Source organism: Fusarium sambucinum, chromosome III (assembly GCF_050947815.1).
Source record: "Fusarium sambucinum isolate potato_lamoka chromosome III, whole genome shotgun sequence".
NCBI lineage: Eukaryota > Fungi > Ascomycota > Sordariomycetes > Hypocreales > Nectriaceae > Fusarium > Fusarium sambucinum.
Window position 1 is genome coordinate 2,808,715 of NC_139292.1, and position 16,879 is coordinate 2,825,593.

General features: G+C 49.9%; 8 protein-coding genes across 8 annotated transcripts; 4 read left to right on the forward strand and 4 right to left on the reverse strand.

Annotated features, from left to right (window-relative positions):
* Positions 1-104: 104 nt before the first annotated feature.
* Positions 105-1,974, reverse strand: FSST1_011108 (chaperonin-containing T-complex alpha subunit TCP1; the record flags this gene model as incomplete). Its single annotated transcript, XM_083234208.1, has 3 exons — positions 105-1,628; positions 1,683-1,768; positions 1,887-1,974. The coding sequence occupies 3 exons, from the start codon at positions 1,972-1,974 to the stop codon at positions 105-107; spliced, it is 1,698 nt and encodes a 565-aa protein (XP_083080804.1).
* Positions 1,975-2,605: 631 nt separating this feature from the next.
* On the forward strand, positions 2,606-4,330 carry FSST1_011109 (proline--tRNA ligase; the record flags this gene model as incomplete). The annotated part of the gene is made up of 2 exons (XM_083234209.1): positions 2,606-3,027; positions 3,091-4,330. The coding sequence occupies 2 exons, from the start codon at positions 2,606-2,608 to the stop codon at positions 4,328-4,330; spliced, it is 1,662 nt and encodes a 553-aa protein (XP_083080805.1).
* A 261-nt stretch (positions 4,331-4,591) lies between these two features.
* On the reverse strand, positions 4,592-5,740 carry FSST1_011110 (uncharacterized protein; the record flags this gene model as incomplete). The annotated part of the gene is made up of 1 exon (XM_083234210.1): positions 4,592-5,740. The coding sequence occupies one exon, from the start codon at positions 5,738-5,740 to the stop codon at positions 4,592-4,594; it is 1,149 nt and encodes a 382-aa protein (XP_083080806.1).
* A 657-nt stretch (positions 5,741-6,397) lies between these two features.
* On the forward strand, positions 6,398-7,208 carry FSST1_011111 (DNA replication protein PSF2; the record flags this gene model as incomplete). Its single annotated transcript, XM_083234211.1, has 2 exons — positions 6,398-6,511; positions 6,564-7,208. The coding sequence occupies 2 exons, from the start codon at positions 6,398-6,400 to the stop codon at positions 7,206-7,208; spliced, it is 759 nt and encodes a 252-aa protein (XP_083080807.1).
* Positions 7,209-7,411: 203 nt separating this feature from the next.
* On the reverse strand, positions 7,412-8,722 carry FSST1_011112 (uncharacterized protein; the record flags this gene model as incomplete). The annotated part of the gene is made up of 2 exons (XM_083234214.1): positions 7,412-7,814; positions 7,863-8,722. 2 exons carry the CDS (start codon positions 8,720-8,722, stop codon positions 7,412-7,414), a joined length of 1,263 nt encoding a protein of 420 aa, XP_083080808.1.
* Positions 8,723-9,973: 1,251 nt separating this feature from the next.
* On the forward strand, positions 9,974-11,267 carry FSST1_011113 (putative aminopeptidase; the record flags this gene model as incomplete). The annotated part of the gene is made up of 3 exons (XM_083234215.1): positions 9,974-10,150; positions 10,208-10,948; positions 11,001-11,267. 3 exons carry the CDS (start codon positions 9,974-9,976, stop codon positions 11,265-11,267), a joined length of 1,185 nt encoding a protein of 394 aa, XP_083080809.1.
* A 287-nt stretch (positions 11,268-11,554) lies between these two features.
* On the reverse strand, positions 11,555-13,246 carry FSST1_011114 (Gar1/Naf1 RNA binding region-domain-containing protein; the record flags this gene model as incomplete). The annotated part of the gene is made up of 1 exon (XM_083234216.1): positions 11,555-13,246. The coding sequence occupies one exon, from the start codon at positions 13,244-13,246 to the stop codon at positions 11,555-11,557; it is 1,692 nt and encodes a 563-aa protein (XP_083080810.1).
* A 469-nt stretch (positions 13,247-13,715) lies between these two features.
* Positions 13,716-15,732, forward strand: FSST1_011115 (dolichyl-P-Man:Man(6)GlcNAc(2)-PP-dolichol alpha-1,2-mannosyltransferase; the record flags this gene model as incomplete). The annotated part of the gene is made up of 4 exons (XM_083234217.1): positions 13,716-13,792; positions 13,866-14,124; positions 14,180-14,599; positions 14,650-15,732. 4 exons carry the CDS (start codon positions 13,716-13,718, stop codon positions 15,730-15,732), a joined length of 1,839 nt encoding a protein of 612 aa, XP_083080811.1.
* Positions 15,733-16,879: the final 1,147 nt, after the last annotated feature.

The window sequence follows — 16,879 nt, forward strand, 5'->3', positions numbered from 1 at the left end:
TGACTTGATGCCTTCACCACACAATCCTCAAAAAATACATTCAGTCGTGAACGGACATAACAAGCTTTTGATTCTATTGGTTCAGTCCGAGCTCATTAGTCGTCTTAGTGACCGTGTCCATCATCCTCCCTTTGCTCGGGATCCAACTTGATCAGGGTATCAATACGCATGATGCTGATACAAGCTTCAACGGCACTCTTCAGCTGTCGGACCTTGCTCATGCTAGGCTCCAGGACGCCGATCTTGATCTCGTCTACAACCTTGCCCTTGGCGAGATCCAGGCCGTAGTTCTTGTAACCCTTCTTTCGTGCAATGGTCTTCTCATCCTCATTGCCATCGCCCTCTTGGATACGCTGTGACAGGGCGTGCCTTGATCGAAGCTGAGCAGTAAGCTCTGCGGCGTCCTTGGCGGCGTTGACAGCCAGGGTCTTGGGAATAACAAGAAGAGACTGGGCAAACTCGCCGATGGCGAGCTGCTCTCGGGAGCCAACGGTACCGGCAAACTCCTCGAGGTAGATGTGAAGAGCTGTCTCAACAGCACCACCACCGGGAACGATGCTACCACTCTCAAGAGTACGCTTCACAGCGCACAACGAGTCGTGAACGGATCGCTCCATCTCGTCGAGTGTGAAGTCGTTGGGGCCACGGAGAATGCAAGATGCGGAAGAGTGTGCCTTGGTACCCTTGACAAGGATGCACTCGTCGTCAGAAATGCGCTCTTGGACAACCTCCTCAGCGTATCCAAGGTATGAGGGGTCGAACTTCTCATCACCGTTAAGGTCAGAGAGTGTGCTGAGCATGGTAGCGCCAGTAGCTCGTGCAATTCGTCGAAGATCCTCCTTCTTACATCTTCGAACACCCATAGCACCCTTCTCGACGAAAGTCTTAAGAACCAAATCGTCAATACCCTTTGTTGTGAGGATAACGTTGGCACCGGCCTTGAGGATCATCTCCACTCGGTCAAGAACCATGCCCGACTCACGAGCTCGGATCTGTTCAAGTTGTTGAGGGTCGTCAATAGTAATCTGAACACCAAGCTTCATACGCTCCTTCTGGAGGTTCATGTCCAAGATGGCAATTTTGGCGTCCTGAATTCGTGTGGGCATAGCTTGCGAGGCAACAGTACAGTTCAAGGCGTAACCCTTAACGAGGACGGATTCAAGAGTGCTCTTGCCATGGGCCTTGAGAATGTTGACAGCCTTGACGGGGTACTTGGTCTCGTTTCGGTTGTTGGTGGACTTAACAGCCTGCATAGCATCGACGACCATGTTGGAGAAGAACTCTGAGTCGGCTCCAATGATCTTGCTGGACATGGATGTCTTGGCAATGTTGATGAGGGATTCACGGCCAAGATCCTCAACCTTGATGCTAACATTCTCGTTCAGGTACTTGATGGCCTCTCGTAAAGCGAGTCGGTATCCAGTAATGATAGTGGTAGGGTGTATCCGGTTCCTCATGAGCTCGTTTCCGCGACGTAGCAGTTCGGCAGCGATCAGAACGACAGAGGTGGTACCGTCACCGACCTCCTTATCTTGTTGTTGCGCAAGATCAACGAGGATCTTTCCGGCAGGGTGCTCGACATCGAGAAGGCTGAGAATTGTAGCGCCGTCGTTTGTGACAGTAACATCCTAAATTGAAATATGAGATACGGTCGAGTGCAGGACGAAGGATAGATTGCATACACCGATATCGTCCACCATCATCTTGTCGAGGCCGCTAGGGCCGAAAGAACTCTTAACAACATTGGCAATGGCCTGTGTAGCGAGTACTGAGACTTTGTTAGCATGTATACTCGTTATGTGAAATACCAACGTCAACTATGCTCAAACGTTCCCTCCCCCACTTCCCCCTAACATATAGCAAAAGGCGGGACAATATAGACATACCGTTCTGGTCTCTAATATCGGATCCGGAGATCTTCTGGCCACCCAAGAAAAGGGTGCCGTTTCTGGGCTGCTCAAACATGGAAGCCATAACTGCCAGCTATGGTTATCGTCGACGTGGGAATGTAGTGGCGTCAACGAGGTCGTAGAGATGGAGTCAGGAAATTCTACCAGCAGGCTACCGTAGAAGCTGTGAAGCTCCATTATGCCCCTCGACTGGACTTTTTTGTCGGAGGCAATCGTTGTTCCGGCGCCGACTGAAAGGTGCGCTACCGCTCCTTGCTCTCGCAGTTGCGCTGTGCGTTACAGGCCGGATGGCCACCCGTAGCTGGAGGTCAGGGCATTTGACAGAAGGAGCACGGACCCCTAAACCCCAAAACCACCCCCTGCCGCGTTATCGGCCGTCCTTGCAGCTGAGCAGCCGCTGTTGCCATTGGCTAATAGGGCATTGGGCCTGAATTTTGGGCTAGGTTTCCAGCGGTGCCGTGCCCCTCCTTCCCGTTTGACTCTCCCTCGACTGCGGGGCACAGGTCACGACCGACGTTTACTTCGACTCACACCCCGAAACTTCTCCTTCTTCATTCCTCGAGGATAACGTCGCTCCCCAGCTTCTCGTACTATTTAAAGGCGCGTAAGCCACTGTTCGGCTGTCTTGAAGCTTCCTTATCCCTCAATCAATTTCTTTCAAAACCTTCCAGTCAACGCTCGACACTTATACCAAAATGGAGGGCGCCGCCGAACAGTCCAAGAGCGCCTTGAAGAAGGCCGAGAAGCAAGCTCGCTTTGCTGCTGATAAGGCTGCTAAGGCTGCTAAGCAGACCAATCTTCCTGTCGTCGGTGGAAAGAAGGCAGACGAGATCATTGGTATTACCGTGTCTAAGGCTGACAACTTCCCACAATGGTACCAGGAGGTCGTCCTCAAGGCTGAGATGGTTGAGTACTACACCGAGATCTCTGGTTTCTTTGTTCTCCGCCCTCTTTCCATGCACATTTGGAATGAGATCCGAAAGTGGTTCCAAGGTCACATTGAGGAGATGGGTGTCGACGAGACCAATTTCCCCATGTTCCTGTCTTCCAAGTCTCTCGAGAAGGAGAAGGACCACGTTGAAGGTTTTGCCCCCGAGCTTGCTTGGGTCACTAAGGCGTAAGAAGTCCAACACATGCAATGTTTCTTCATTGGATCACAAACTAACTGATATTTTTGAAGTGGTGACAAGGACCTCGAAGTCCCTGTCGCTGTCCGTCCCACCTCCGAGGCCGTCATGTACCCCTACTATTCCAAGTGGATTCGCAGCCACCGAGATCTCCCCCTCCGCCTGAACCAGTGGAACTCAGTCGTTCGATGGGAGGCCAAGCAGACAACTCCTTTCCTCCGAACTCGAGAGTTCCTCTGGCAAGAGGGCCACACTGCTCACTTGACCGAGGAGCTTGCTGGTGCTGAGGTGTTGGAGATTCTTGAGCTCTATGCTGGTGTCTACGAGAAGCTTCTTGCTGTCCCTGTGGTCCGAGGTCGCAAGACTGAGAACGAGAAGTTTGCTGGTGGTTACTACACTACCACTGTCGAGGGTTACATTCCCTCCAATGGCCGTGGTATCCAGGGTGCTACCTCTCACGCCTTGGGCCAGAACTTCAGCAAGATGTTTGACATCACCGTTGAGGATCCTCAGAAGCAGGGCTCTCACATCCACGTCTGGCAAAACTCCTGGGGTCTCTCTACTCGAGTCATTGGTGTCATGGTCATGATTCACGGTGACGATAAGGGATTGGTGCTTCCTCCCCGTGTTGCCAAGACCCAGGTCGTTATTGTCCCCGTCGGAATCAACAAGAAGACTACCCCTGAGGAGAAGAAGAAGCACGAGGATCAGGTTGAAGAGATCCGAGCCAACCTTAAGAAGGCTGGTGTTCGTGTCACAGCTGATTGGCGAGAGGGCTACACTCCTGCCTGGAAGTTCAACGACTGGGAGCTGAAGGGTGTTCCTCTCCGTATCGAATTCGGCCCCAAGGACGCTGCCAAGGGTGTTATCAGCACCGCTCGACGAGACACTGGTGAAAAGGGAGAAATTGCCATCACCGATGTCGCCACCAAGGTCCCTGAGCTCCTCGAGACTATCCAGAGTGATATGTACAACAAGGCCGAGAAGTCTTTCCGCGAGCACCGCCTTCAAATTACCAAGTGGGAAGATGTTCTTCCCGCCCTGGACGACAAGAACGTTGTTCTCATACCCTTCTGCGGTGCTCCCAAGTGTGAGGACCGCATCAAGGAACTTACTACTCGGGAGGAGCAGCCTGATGTCCCTGATAACGAGAAGCTTCCCACCATGGGAATGAAGAGTCTGTGTGTTCCTTTCGAGCAGCCTGAGGGTATTGTCGCCGGTGAGACCAAGTGTCTTAACCCTGAGTGCGAGGGCAAGGCCGACAAGTGGACTATGTTCGGACGAAGCTACTAAAGGAGTTGAATGGATTTTCTAAGTCAGGGAGCGGGAAGGCGTTGGACTGGTATGCTTATGATACACCAGTGTGATTGTTTACGGCTTGATGAGAATGTGATTATATCATGAAAATGGAAAGGGGCCGGTCACGGATTTGTAACAACTAGAAAAGAATATAGATCGTAGGGATTATATTTATAGAAATCTCATTGGTCTAAGTTTGGTTGTTTTCATTTTTCTGTTGGCCATGAACTTTCTCCATTCAAGCTTGATGAATGCCTAGCACCAAGCAAATCGTTCGTTCGCAATCCATTCGACCTCTTGGTTGGGGTCATTTCCGAACCAATTCATGCTTGCGAGGTGCTCGTTATCTCTGACGACGAATTTAGCACCCAATGACTGGATGCTTTCTGTGACTCGTTTGATACGCTCCTCGGGGTTCCAGAGTTCTACTTTGGAGCACACCCACTCCTTGGCCTCTTTCTGTGCAAAACCGGCGATGGCTTCGATGCCTTTGGCAATGGCCTCATCTGAAATGTCCTCATCTTCGATTACCAGGCGAAGAATGCGGACAATGTTCTTCGCAGGCTGGTCAAGTCCACCATAGAAGCTGCAGGTCCAGCTTGCCCAGATTCTCGAGTTGGGAGCTTCAGGTGGAGTATACAAGGCACCTCGGATGGTAGGCTTGCGCGAGAATATGCGGTTACACATGAAGTCAACGCGGTTCATATGCCATCCGATGGCGTCTGCGTCAGGGATAACAGCGACACTGACTGTAGAGGTTGATGATGCCACCTTTTTTCGGACAATCTCCTCGTCGCGAGCTGCCAGTTCCAGGATATCGTCCAAAGTGAGAGGCTTGACAGCTGGATTGGCAGGGAGCAGAGTGTCCTTGACGGGAAACTCGAGATATGTACTTTTAAAAGCCTTCCATCCGAGACGTCCGTAGAAGTCTGGGCCAACGTCAGACCATAGGACAGAGAAGTCGGCATCTCCTTCATTCTTCTGCTGTCTGCTTCGTAGCTCATCGGCGAGGAGAGACATCATCTTCCTGGCATATCCCCTCTTTCGATACTCGGGGACAGTGAAGACACTGGCCACACCGTGTGCAGTTCCACCCCTCACTTTTCCGTTGTTACCCGTATCGGATACAAGAGCTCTTTTCTTGTAAGTCTCGCAGGATGAGAGAATGGGCCTTTCGTCGGGCTCCAGGGTCCCATCAGTCAGGATCCAGCTCATCACACCACCATCTCGAGCAAGAGGTGCATTAATATTGTCGTATTCTCGGGCGATAAAATCCTCTAGAATCAGTGCTGCACCCCATTGAAGATGGGTACTTTTCCATGCACGTTCTCTTTCCGAGGTGGTAGGGTTGGTGATGATGAGAGACGGGGAGGTGACAGGAGGGAGGTTTTCCAGGGATGCCATTGTGGGATGTCACTATGATTCAAAGATTGGAAACTTCTTTATATACTGTAGTATTCAATATTGTATGAGGGAAGAATGGAAAATGACCAATGGCTAAGCTGATAACTTATACCTCTCAATGATGATCACGCTCTTCAATGATAGTTCCCCACGTTGGTGGGCCACAAACTACCCTGAACTAGGCAGGTTGGGTTGGCCGAATGAGTCTTACCGATTGCCAAGTTATCCTGTTCCGATCAGTGCATATAGAATAGAACATCAAGTATCTAAGCACTATGAGCTATAATGTGTTTGGTTCTCATAGTTCTATTCGTACTATGGGTTGTAATGTACCATCATTGACCACTGGACCCCACGACGATTTGCACACAAGTGAACATTAGTACTCAATGATGTAGTTGCATTGGTATCAATATGAGTTCGTCATCCATTCAAACAGCCAAGAGCAATACCTCCAGTATAATTAAAAATTTGATATAATTTTCGACCTCTTGAACAAAAGATTCAGAGACATCTCCATACTAAGTGGCAGTGGTGGGGTTGGCACTAACTTGACACCACCCGATCCATGCTGTAGCTCTGGCAAGGAGGGGCACTTTAATAAAACCTTCAATTTATATCTGACAACTTTAGAACCGAGTTCCAAACTGCAAAGATATGGCTTTACCACTACCCTCGGGGCTGACCCCCTCCGAGGTCGCGTTTCTATGTGAAATGGAACTTGTTACTGTAGTCCCTCGTCAACGACTCGAGAGTATTGAGCTTCTAACGGTGAGCGCGTCCTTTGTCGCGTCCACAAGCTCGACGCTGACCTGTTACACAGGGCACGACACCAGCCCTTCGACCACCGCACCGAAGTAACCTACCGCTATGGCTTGCAATCCTTTTAAAGAAACAACGACGTGCGAATATCGTTCCTCCTCCATGGCTTCACCCCGACTCGTTGCGCGACATTGTTCATCACGAAACAAAGATCGATCCTAAAGGCTGGGCACCACCGCCTCCACCACCAGCTCGAGCAGATAGTCGAGGCAATGCGCGGAGGTTGAATCCCTTCCTAGATGACGAGACTGTGCTTTCTCCGCCGTTTCTTCCATCTTGCACATCGGATGCGCCTGCAGGGGCTCTGCCGTATCATTGGTTTGAAGTTGCCGAAATGCTTCTTGCACATGCCTCCGATGATATTGCATCCTCGTCAGAAGTGCGGTCACTACTCAGGGACTTGCAAGAAGTCAGAGCCGCCAAGATGCGATCCAGTACAGCCCAGCTCGAGAGCGGAGTCGACGGTGTCATGAGTTTGCGAGGTGTGGGGGCTATGGAGCTTGCAGAGAGCAGAGGATTCGTCATTGGCGTGGTAGAAGGTGTGAGAAAGCTCGGCGCAAGCACAGAAACAACAAGAAGAGAAGAGGAGGAGGAAGGCGGCGGCCAAGAGTCGGATGAGCAGAGTGATGAAGATATGGGACTATGAGAAGCCCCCCAAAGCTTCGGGGATCATGAGCGAAGGCTCGGTTCACGAGGTTGCGAAAAAGAAAGTAAACCGTGGCGCAATTCGAAGAAACTACATGTAAGTCGGATAATACTGCATAACACCTTTCCAAACGCGGTTCTAACTGTTCTATGAAAGAAAACATGTCGCCAAACTCCAACAATCGTCAAACCATTTCAAACAACTTATTGCATGTCAACCCCCATCTGAGCAAAAGCCAGCCTATGCTTGGCAATGCGTGTAGGATGAAGCCGGATACTATTGCCAGTAGGAGGCTGCAATTCCAGTGCCAACACCTCCCAGCCCGACCCCTCCAACAGGTGTCCCATATAGTCCTTGCGCACATCAAGTCCGGTATCTGCCAGGTATTTCTCTGGATTGGCAACTGCTTCATCAAGAACCTCATGTGCCTTGAAATATACAGACCAGGCCTTTTGCCAATCAGCGTGGCAGCGGTGGCATACCCTTCCCGGATTGTGTGTGCAACCGTGTACCTTTGCGCAGTCACGCCCGGTTTGGTGATACTGCTCATACCAACCATAGTGTGGGCGGGCCCTGACACCGGAGCCAAAAAGACTAGGGATTTCTCTAACAGGTCAGTGTATGCTGTAGAAAGGCATGGATGTATTGACTTACGGGTCAGGATTGGGCAGAAGCAAGGGGCTGAAATTGCCCGAGGATGGACTACTGGATCCAGATGAATCTGTGTTTGTCGGGACGTTGATCGGTGTCAAGACTTTGCAGTGAGCACTGGGTTCCGAAGGCGGAATTCCGTTGTCTGAAGAACCAGAAACATCGGAATCTTCATTTTCTTCGACAAGGAGATCGTGACCACCAGCACCACCTTGGTTGGCTGAGAGGTTGGGCTCAGGAATGCCAGCGGGATTGGGAGACTCAGGGGAATCGGATGAAGTAGAGCTGTCTGAAGAGTCACTATCGTCGCCGCCCTCATGGTTTTGAGCCGGGCTTGATGGTCCAGAAGAGTCTGAATCAGGAGCATCTGACAGATCAGAACCCTCTGCACCCGGGACATGGTTACTATTGTCCTGAGCTGGAGGTGCATCATTCGAGTCGTCGGCGTCATTGCCAAAGTCATCGCCGTGTGACGGACCCTGCGAGGCTTCGACGTTGTCAGAAGAACCAGCCGCTTCTTGTGCCGCCAGCTGCTGAGCTGTTGACGATGGTGAAGTAGCTGCTGGCGACAGGGGAGGTGTCGCTGAATAACTGAGCCGGGCTCGGAAGCCGACCTTGTCCTTCCTCCTTTGTTTGTTGTTGGCCTTTTTCAAAACCGACTTCGAACTGCTGTCTGGTTTATGAACAGATTTTCTATCTGTCCGAGCCTTAGGCTTTTCGATGAGGGGACCCTGAGCTTTTCCTCTGTGGTCAAGACCTTGCATCAGAGGAGCAGCGTTATTGAGCTTTGAGCGGGCACGAGTCTGCCGTATAGGTGTTTGAGGGGCAGGCTTGGACTCGAGGGTGGATTTGCGAGGTGCCATATTGATGGTAGTTGTGAAAGGTTTTGAAATTGGACTAGGGGTGTTCTCAATGATTGCTTTGCTATACTTTTGAGCAGCGATGGATAGTGAGACTGGTATTTAGATATGTTTGAAACTGAAAGATCGTGTCGTCTATTATAAAGAGTATCCCATTAAGGACTTGAAATATGATGGTGTGAACCTGATCTTGAACAACGTCATAGTTCTTTATCACGGTTTGATTCCATTCGACAAAGGTCGTACACTACACTGCTACTGAGTATATCAGGGACAAAGCACTCGCTGGTAACAAAGAAGTTATGACTCAGCTCAGAGGCATTTTTCAATATTCTATATATCTCACGACAAAGGCTCTTGGATAACCGAAATAGAAGTATCGAATAGTAATAAAGCCGTTGAAGCTATGACGGAGAATCTACATAAAGAAATTGGGCGTGTTATCAAAGACTTCTCAATCTCTTTTGAAGCCAGTCTGTCACAGTAACCAACATGAAGACCTAGTGACAGGACCAAAGACCGTGGGCCACAAAAGCTGGAATTTTACTTACATGCAATATCGAGTCGAGGTTGGTGGCGCTTGATTATCATAAGTCCTGGGACAAAAGATTTGCGACATGATTCTTCCTCATCAATCCAAATTCAATTGCGTTCTTGACATAGACACAATAGTTGATCTGCTCAGGCGGTCACCGATAAGATAAAATGCCAACGTGGATGGCGGAAGCGGTGTTGGTTTAAAAGTCCGGGGAGCTTGAGGCCACCCCAGAAGGTCTCATGATGGCGTTCCCGACTACCACTAGCTGAGATCTGCCCAGGCAATACATAGAAAACAAGAAGGAGTCACACCAAGTATATCCAGATTTACTCTCTATTCCACGAAACTATCTTGAATACATACTTGTCCGATAATTATTGCCATAAATCATAAGCATCCATTGATCGATCGCCTTCATGCGCATTAACAAGTCGGTATGATAACAAAGCAAGGTCTCCCTTCATGGCAACCGGGTATCCACATACAGGCTTCCGCGGACAGTCACAAGACCAATCCGTGACCGCCATCGTCCCAAAACGGCAAGCATCTACGTTACCTAGGTAGGTACCTTACGTGATCGTCATGGCGCCGTTGTGCCTGCCTCGCCTCGGATCTTATCTCTCCAGGTAGTTCCGCGCGTCATTTGCCCAACCTTTCTCCAACATCATCTTCTTCTTCATTCATCATAGTACTGAGCCATACACTCTACATCTATAATGAAGTTCTCTCAAGCTTCTCTCCTCGCGGCTTGTCTGCCTGCCGTATCGGCTCGCTTCATTGAAATCGCCGAGGTCGACAACGTTGTTCTTCAGCCAGACGAGCTGTTTCTCGTCGAAACCGCTCCTGGCAAGACACAATGGATTACTGAGGAGGAGAAGTGGGAGATGCGTCGTGTAAGTCTCATAAAAGTCACGCAGAAGTTGCAGTGAAGATTACTGACACGCCTTCAGAACGGCCAGAACTTCATGGATATCACCGAGACGACTACGCTTGGCTCCAAGGGTCTCAACGCCGAAAGCACTGTCACGTTCCCCAAGAAGTGTGTAAAGCAAGACGAGGTCGCAAAGCTCTCGAAGAAGCTCGAAAAGAAGAACATGGAGGCCAACCTAGAGAAGTTGACCAGCTTTCACACCCGATACTTCAAGTCCGATTACGGCCTCCAGTCTTCTGACTGGGTTCTTGAAAAGGTCAATCAGATCATCAAGGACGCTGGTGCCGAGGATACCGTGTTCGCCGAGAGCTTTCCTCACACATGGAAGCAGCACTCGGTTATCGCGACTATTCCTGGTCAATCCAACAGAACTGTTGTAATTGGCGCCCACCAGGACTCCATCAACCTTTTCCTTCCTTCCATTCTCGCTGCCCCTGGTGCCGACGATGATGGCAGCGGTTCAGTCACCATCATGGAGGTGTTCCGTGCTCTCCTGAACTCCAAGGATGTTGTCAAGGGCAAGGCTCCCAACACAATTGAGTTCCACTGGTACTCGGCTGAGGAGGGTGGTTTGCTCGGAAGCCAGGCCATCTTCAAGTCATACGAGGAGACTGGCCGTGATGTCAAGGCTATGCTACAGCAGGATATGACTGGCTATATCCAGAAGACTCTCGACGCCGGCCAGCCCGAAAGTGTTGGTGTCATCACTGACTTTGTTGACTCCGGTTTGACCACCTTTATCAAGACCGTTGTTGAGGAGGTATGTTTTTCGTAAACCCAAGCTCGATGATTATACTGACCCGCGTTCCCAGTACTGCGATATTCCTTGGGTTGAGACCAAGTGTGGATATGCCTGCTCAGACCACGCTTCTGCCTCCAAGGCTGGCTACCCATCGGCTTTCGTCATTGAATCTGCCTTCGAGTACTCTGACCCTCACATTCACAGCACCGATGACAACATCAAGTATCTGTCTTTCGACCACATGCTCCAGCATGCCCGCATGACACTCGGTCTTGTTTATGAGCTCGGCTTTTATGAATTTGATGGAAAGTCGGAGGACAAGTGGAGCGATCTTTAGACGCTTATTTATAGTTATGCTTAGAGGACAAACAGTTCCTACGAGATAGTTTGCCTGGAGTTATTCATCATGAGCAACGGATTATATATGAGAATACACGCACATCATTGTTGAGAGGACTATTAGAAGATGCACTTAATTAAACATCTCATCGGTGCCAACAGAGGCGCGGTTTCACGCTGTATGATTGATATTGGATAACTTGCCCTTTTGTCTATACCCAGTAAAGCGAATTCCTTAGCGCCATCAATGCCTTTTTATCGATAACAATTATTTCCTGTTCGCCTCTACTGGCCTTGGCCATTGCCATTATTGGGAGGTTGCTGTTGCCCCCAGGGCGATTGGCCGCTTTGCTGCTGTGCTTGCATAGTAGACATGAGCGCAGCGAAGAAAGCGGGATTCACAAAGGCTCCTCCATTTGCACTCTGCTGACCCTGAGCGTTGGGCCATCCGGGAGGTGGGGGAGGAACTGCTCCAGCATTGCCTTGAGGAGGCGCCTGAGGCCAGCCTGGGATTTGGAAACCAAAGTTGGGCATGGCTGGGGCCGCACTTTGAGCCGGAGGTTGAGCAACGGGCCATGCGGCAGGGGGAGCTGTTTGCTGGGCAGGCTGATGAGCCCCTTGAGGAGGCAGCGAGTAGCCGTCCCTGGGCTGATTAAAGCCTCCTCGTCCGCCACGCCCGGATCCACGTCCACGTCCACCACGGCCTCTAGAGTCTCCTCGGCGTCCTCCCCGCTGGTTAGAGTTTCTGCCCGATGGGTGCTCGTAGGTCTCAGTTGTGGAAGGACCGCTGCCATAGCCAGGTGGTCGCGCAAGAGGCTTGTAGGGACCATCTTCGTCATCGTCGTAGTTCAAAGCAACATCCGGTCGTGATTCCTGTCGTAAAGGATGAGGTTCCTTGCCCACCTTGGATGGATCCTTCTTCCACTTATCCTTCTTCTTCTGCTTGAGAGCTCTCTTATACTCTGCTTCCTTCTCATCATCAGAAAACTCCATTTCGTCATCGCCAACTTCCTCATCGTGGAGATTACTGGCATCTGAACCCTTCAGGTTCTTCAATGGCTCTGTGAAAACGTACGAGGCATGGTCGACGGGGTAAAATACTGTCTGGCCAACCTCAAGGCCAAGATCCTTGATATCCTGCTCTGTTGTGAAGCGCACGGTATACATAGGTTGCAGAACCTTTCCTATTGTTTCTGCGATTGCACCTATGACAGCCCGCTCAGCTGTACAGAGCACGGAACCTGAGTCAAGGACTTGGTACTCTCCAGGTGTGAATGCCTTTACTAACATAATGTTCTCTACGATGTGCTCGATGACGCCCAGCTCTTCGACCTTCATTTCGGGTGTGATTGTAACATCGGGTTTGGGAACAACCTCTTCGGGTATCTCGTTTTTTGTTCGGACCTGGGCGGCGGTAGAACCCTTCGCGCCTCGATCGCCTTCATCGTCAGATCCTCCCTCGGCCTGCATCAGTAGACGCGCAGTCTCTTCAACTCCCAGTAGCTCGTAACCTTCGTTATCAGAATCATCATCAGAGGAATCTGAGCTGCTCGATTCAGAAGATGACTCGTAAGGAGAAGAATCAACCTCCCATTCTGGGTTGTCGCCCTGGTCGTTCTGAAGAGGGACGGTCTCGGTGTTTGCAGCAGGAGCTGGCTGTGCTGTTTGCGCGGGTTGTGCTGGAGCTAGCCCGCCGAGAACAGCCTCAAGAGCGCCCGTAAGAGAAGGAGGGCTTTCGGGCCGGTCGATAGTCATGGCATCCGCGTCGGCAGCTGGTACTGGCTCTGACTGAGCCTCAGAGGGTTGGGGCTCTGTAGTGACTGGCGCAGATTCATTGTTTGTGGTGCTGAGAGGGGCGTCGGGGACCTCAATATCTTGACAGCTCGCAGCAGCGGCGAGAACATCGGCGGGAGGGAGAGGTGGCAGAGTCTCGTTGGGTTTGGCCTGACCGAGGCCTGGGATCTCGAAACCCGACATTCTGGTGCTGGTTTGTATATATTATTTAACAAGAATAAGAATTCAAATAGTGTTGTACGTCTTTGTTTAAGCAGGAACAATAATGAAGGAAGAAATATTTGAAAAATTGAAAAGCCTTAATGCGACATCTGGCGCAAAAGTTTAGATGAAGGCAAGAAAGTTTTAGCAGGCCGGGCGCCTCATTCCCATGGATCATAAAAGACCCTGACTAGCGCTGCAGGAAAGAAAAAAATCAAGGTGAACGATCAGAGCGGGCCCTTATCCGGACGCGCTAGCTTATCACCCCACCATCCTTGACCTTCACCACGGTGAGACTCGCCTCCACTTAGTAAAATGTTAGTGACTTTAGTGCTTTTTGCAGGGGTCCATCTCTCCCCCAACTGTTGAAAGCTCCATGAATGACATGACGAAAGCATTCCTGACTTTGTAAACCTCCATCTCCAACTCACTGTCGACAGCGACAACCACGATGGCTCCAGGAACGGCACCGCAAGCGCAGCAACAGCGCCAATTCGTGCATCCGACTGCCAGTCATGCTAAGAAAAAGTATTACCATCTAAACCCTTGCGCAGCTCTACACTACAAAGAGCTCTACTAACCATGCTTCGTCACATTGTAGAGTTCCAAGCGCATACTCGATGCAACCGATTTCTGCCTTCTACTGGTTCCTCGCTGCAGCTCTCGTGTCCGCCTGGTTCGCGCCGATTCAAGATTGTGACGAGACGTTCAATTACTGGGAACCGACCCATTACTTATCGCATAGCTACGGTCTTCAGACATGGGAATACTCGCCCGACTATGCCATTCGCAGCTGGCTCTACATTGCCTTCCATGCCATCGTTGGCAATGTGCGCCGAATATTCCCACACTCCAACAAGGTGAGTGTCATGTTTTAGAGACACCAGGAACAACAATTGATAGCGTATTACCCAGGTCGCCGAATTCTATTTCGTTCGTTATGGACTTGCATTTGTCTGCGCTCTTACCCAGACCATCATGTTCATGGTGACCAGTACCACACTCAACAGCCGAATTGGCCTGTTTTTCTTGATGGCCACCGTTGCGAGCCCTGGAAACTTTCATGCTAGCACGGCTTTCCTCCCATCTAGCTTCGCTATGTATCTGGTCACTCTAGGAGCTGCAGCTTTTATGAACTGGCGTGGTGGCCTTAAGACTTCTCAGGGCATGTTCTGGTTTGCCGCTGCCGGTATCCTTGGCTGGCCTTTTGCTGCTGCACTTTGCGCGCCTTTTATGCTTGAGGAGCTCATCTTACTGGTCTTTGGAGACAAGATAGCACTGTGGGAAGCATTTGTTCGCATTGGTAGAGGTGTGGTATCAGCTTTCCTCCTTCTTGTAAGTTCATCATGCGGCTAGCCTTTGAAGCTATCGTCTAATATTGATAGGCTGGCGACTATTTTGTAAACCTTTTCTTCTATAAGAAGCAAGTTTCTGTGACGTGGAACATTGTCAAGTACAACATCTTCTCATCCGATCATGGCCCAGAGCTCTACGGTACAGAGCCTTGGACCTTTTACTTCAAGAACTTGGCCCTCAACTTTAACCTCTGGTTTGTTCTTGCCTTTGCAGCCCTGCCACTTTTCATCCTTCAAAAGATTATTTCGCCATCTGGCCAGGGATTCCAAACTGGCTTGAGGACTGTTGTCTTTCTTTCTCCTTTTTACATGTGGCTGGCTATCTTCAGCTCGCAGCCTCACAAGGAGGAGAGGTTCATGTATCCTGCTTACCCTTTCCTTGCCCTCAACGCCGCTATTTCTACCCACATGATCTTGACTGCTCTGGGCAACTCGGACCCAAAGACACTGGCCGGCAAAGTTCCTGCAAAGTTGAAGCTTTTGCTTGTTACCATTACAATGATGCTATCAATTGATATCGCTGTGCTCAGAGTTTACGGTATCTGGTCTGCTTACTCTGCGCCTATGAAGATCTACACTCCCCTGTGGGAGGGCAAAGATGGCAGCGCACCTATTGGTAGGGAAGAAGACACTGTATGCTTTGGAAAGGAATGGTATCGCTTCCCCTCGTCTTACTTCCTACCCCGGGATATGCATGCCAAATTCATTCGTTCTGAATTCAGAGGCCTTCTGCCTGGACAATTTTCTGAAGCTGAAACCGGCTTTGGTTTCTTCAGCGGAACTTGGCTCCCAACCCATGGTATGAACGATCGCAACGAAGAGGACTTGGGCAAATACACCGAACTTCCTGCATGCAAGTTCCTCGTTGACACACAGTACCCCTTGAGGACAGATCCTCTACCACCGAACGAGCCTGACTACATCGAGGACCATACTAATTGGGAAGTTGTCAATTGCGAACTTTTCCTTGATGCTGCAAACACGCATCTACTCGCCAGGATATTATGGGTGCCTGATCTGAACTTTATCCCAGATAAATACAAGAGAAAATGGGGACGCCACTGCTTACTGCAGCGAACGAAGCTGAGCGCTGAGCCATCTGCGTCTGGTTGAAAAGAGCTAAAAAAGGATGAATATTGGCAGGTGGCTGCAGGATCAAAAGATAGAACACACCTGAATCTAATGATACTGGATAGTACGGCACCATCCACGTTGCATTGCATGCAATGTAGCCGCAAAGAACTGCATCCTACTCCCACCGCCTGCTGTGACACTCTTTACACAAATAAGGTAAAAGAAGGCCTCCGAGACTTCAGTTCTGATCCATGACTCACTACTAGACCCTTGAGTGTCGTACACAACGGCTCAGCCTTATTTTTGTGTTTTCTGTGACCAGCGCTGCATGGCAAACAGTACTAAACTCTCCGATGAGCCTCATGTACGGGCCGTTGTTGACAGTTAATGCGTCCAATCCCGTCATCGTGTCGATTTACGCGATAAAAACTACCTCGCAGGTTCTTGGCTATATTACTGTTAACACACCTATCAGTCTGATTGTTGTCTTCAATGAAGTAATCATGCATATGTCGACTTCATGGTGTCAACTACCACACTTTGAGACGTAGCGTTCTGCATGCCAAAAAGCCAAAAAGCCAACACCACCACCCTATGCCAACAAGTATACTGAGCATGGAATCAATATTTGAACTTTCCGGTTTCCAACTTTCAGAAATCAAGTACATCATCCAGCGCATGATGACCACTGGGAGTAAGATCACTTTCAGCGACTACCAAACTCTCCATTAGACACATGATGTTCAGCCCGCCCGACGGCTTGGGAGTAGTCGCACTGCTGATACGAATTCAACAGCTCTGGAGCCTAACTACTGCAGAAGACAAGGCAAATGGCGATATCTGAAGGATGGTCCATGATCTCAGCGGCGCGTCCAAATGAATGTGCGTGCATCTCGATCAAGTGCGTAATGTCCAAGTTTAACAGATCAGCTACTTCCAAGGACTTGATCAAATCGTTGGAATTGCCTCAACCTGCCTTTTAGATGTTATCGTTCATATGGTAAAAAGTTGGACAACTGAATGCCAAGACATGCGTGGCTTGCCATCTAATTAAGGCACAAGTTGCGGCGTGGATCGTAAATGAATATTTGACGCTTCTTTACCAAAGCAGGAATCACGACCCATTACTTTGACAGTAAGACTTTAATCCTTTAAAATAAACGAGCCGTCTTTGTATATAATGTGT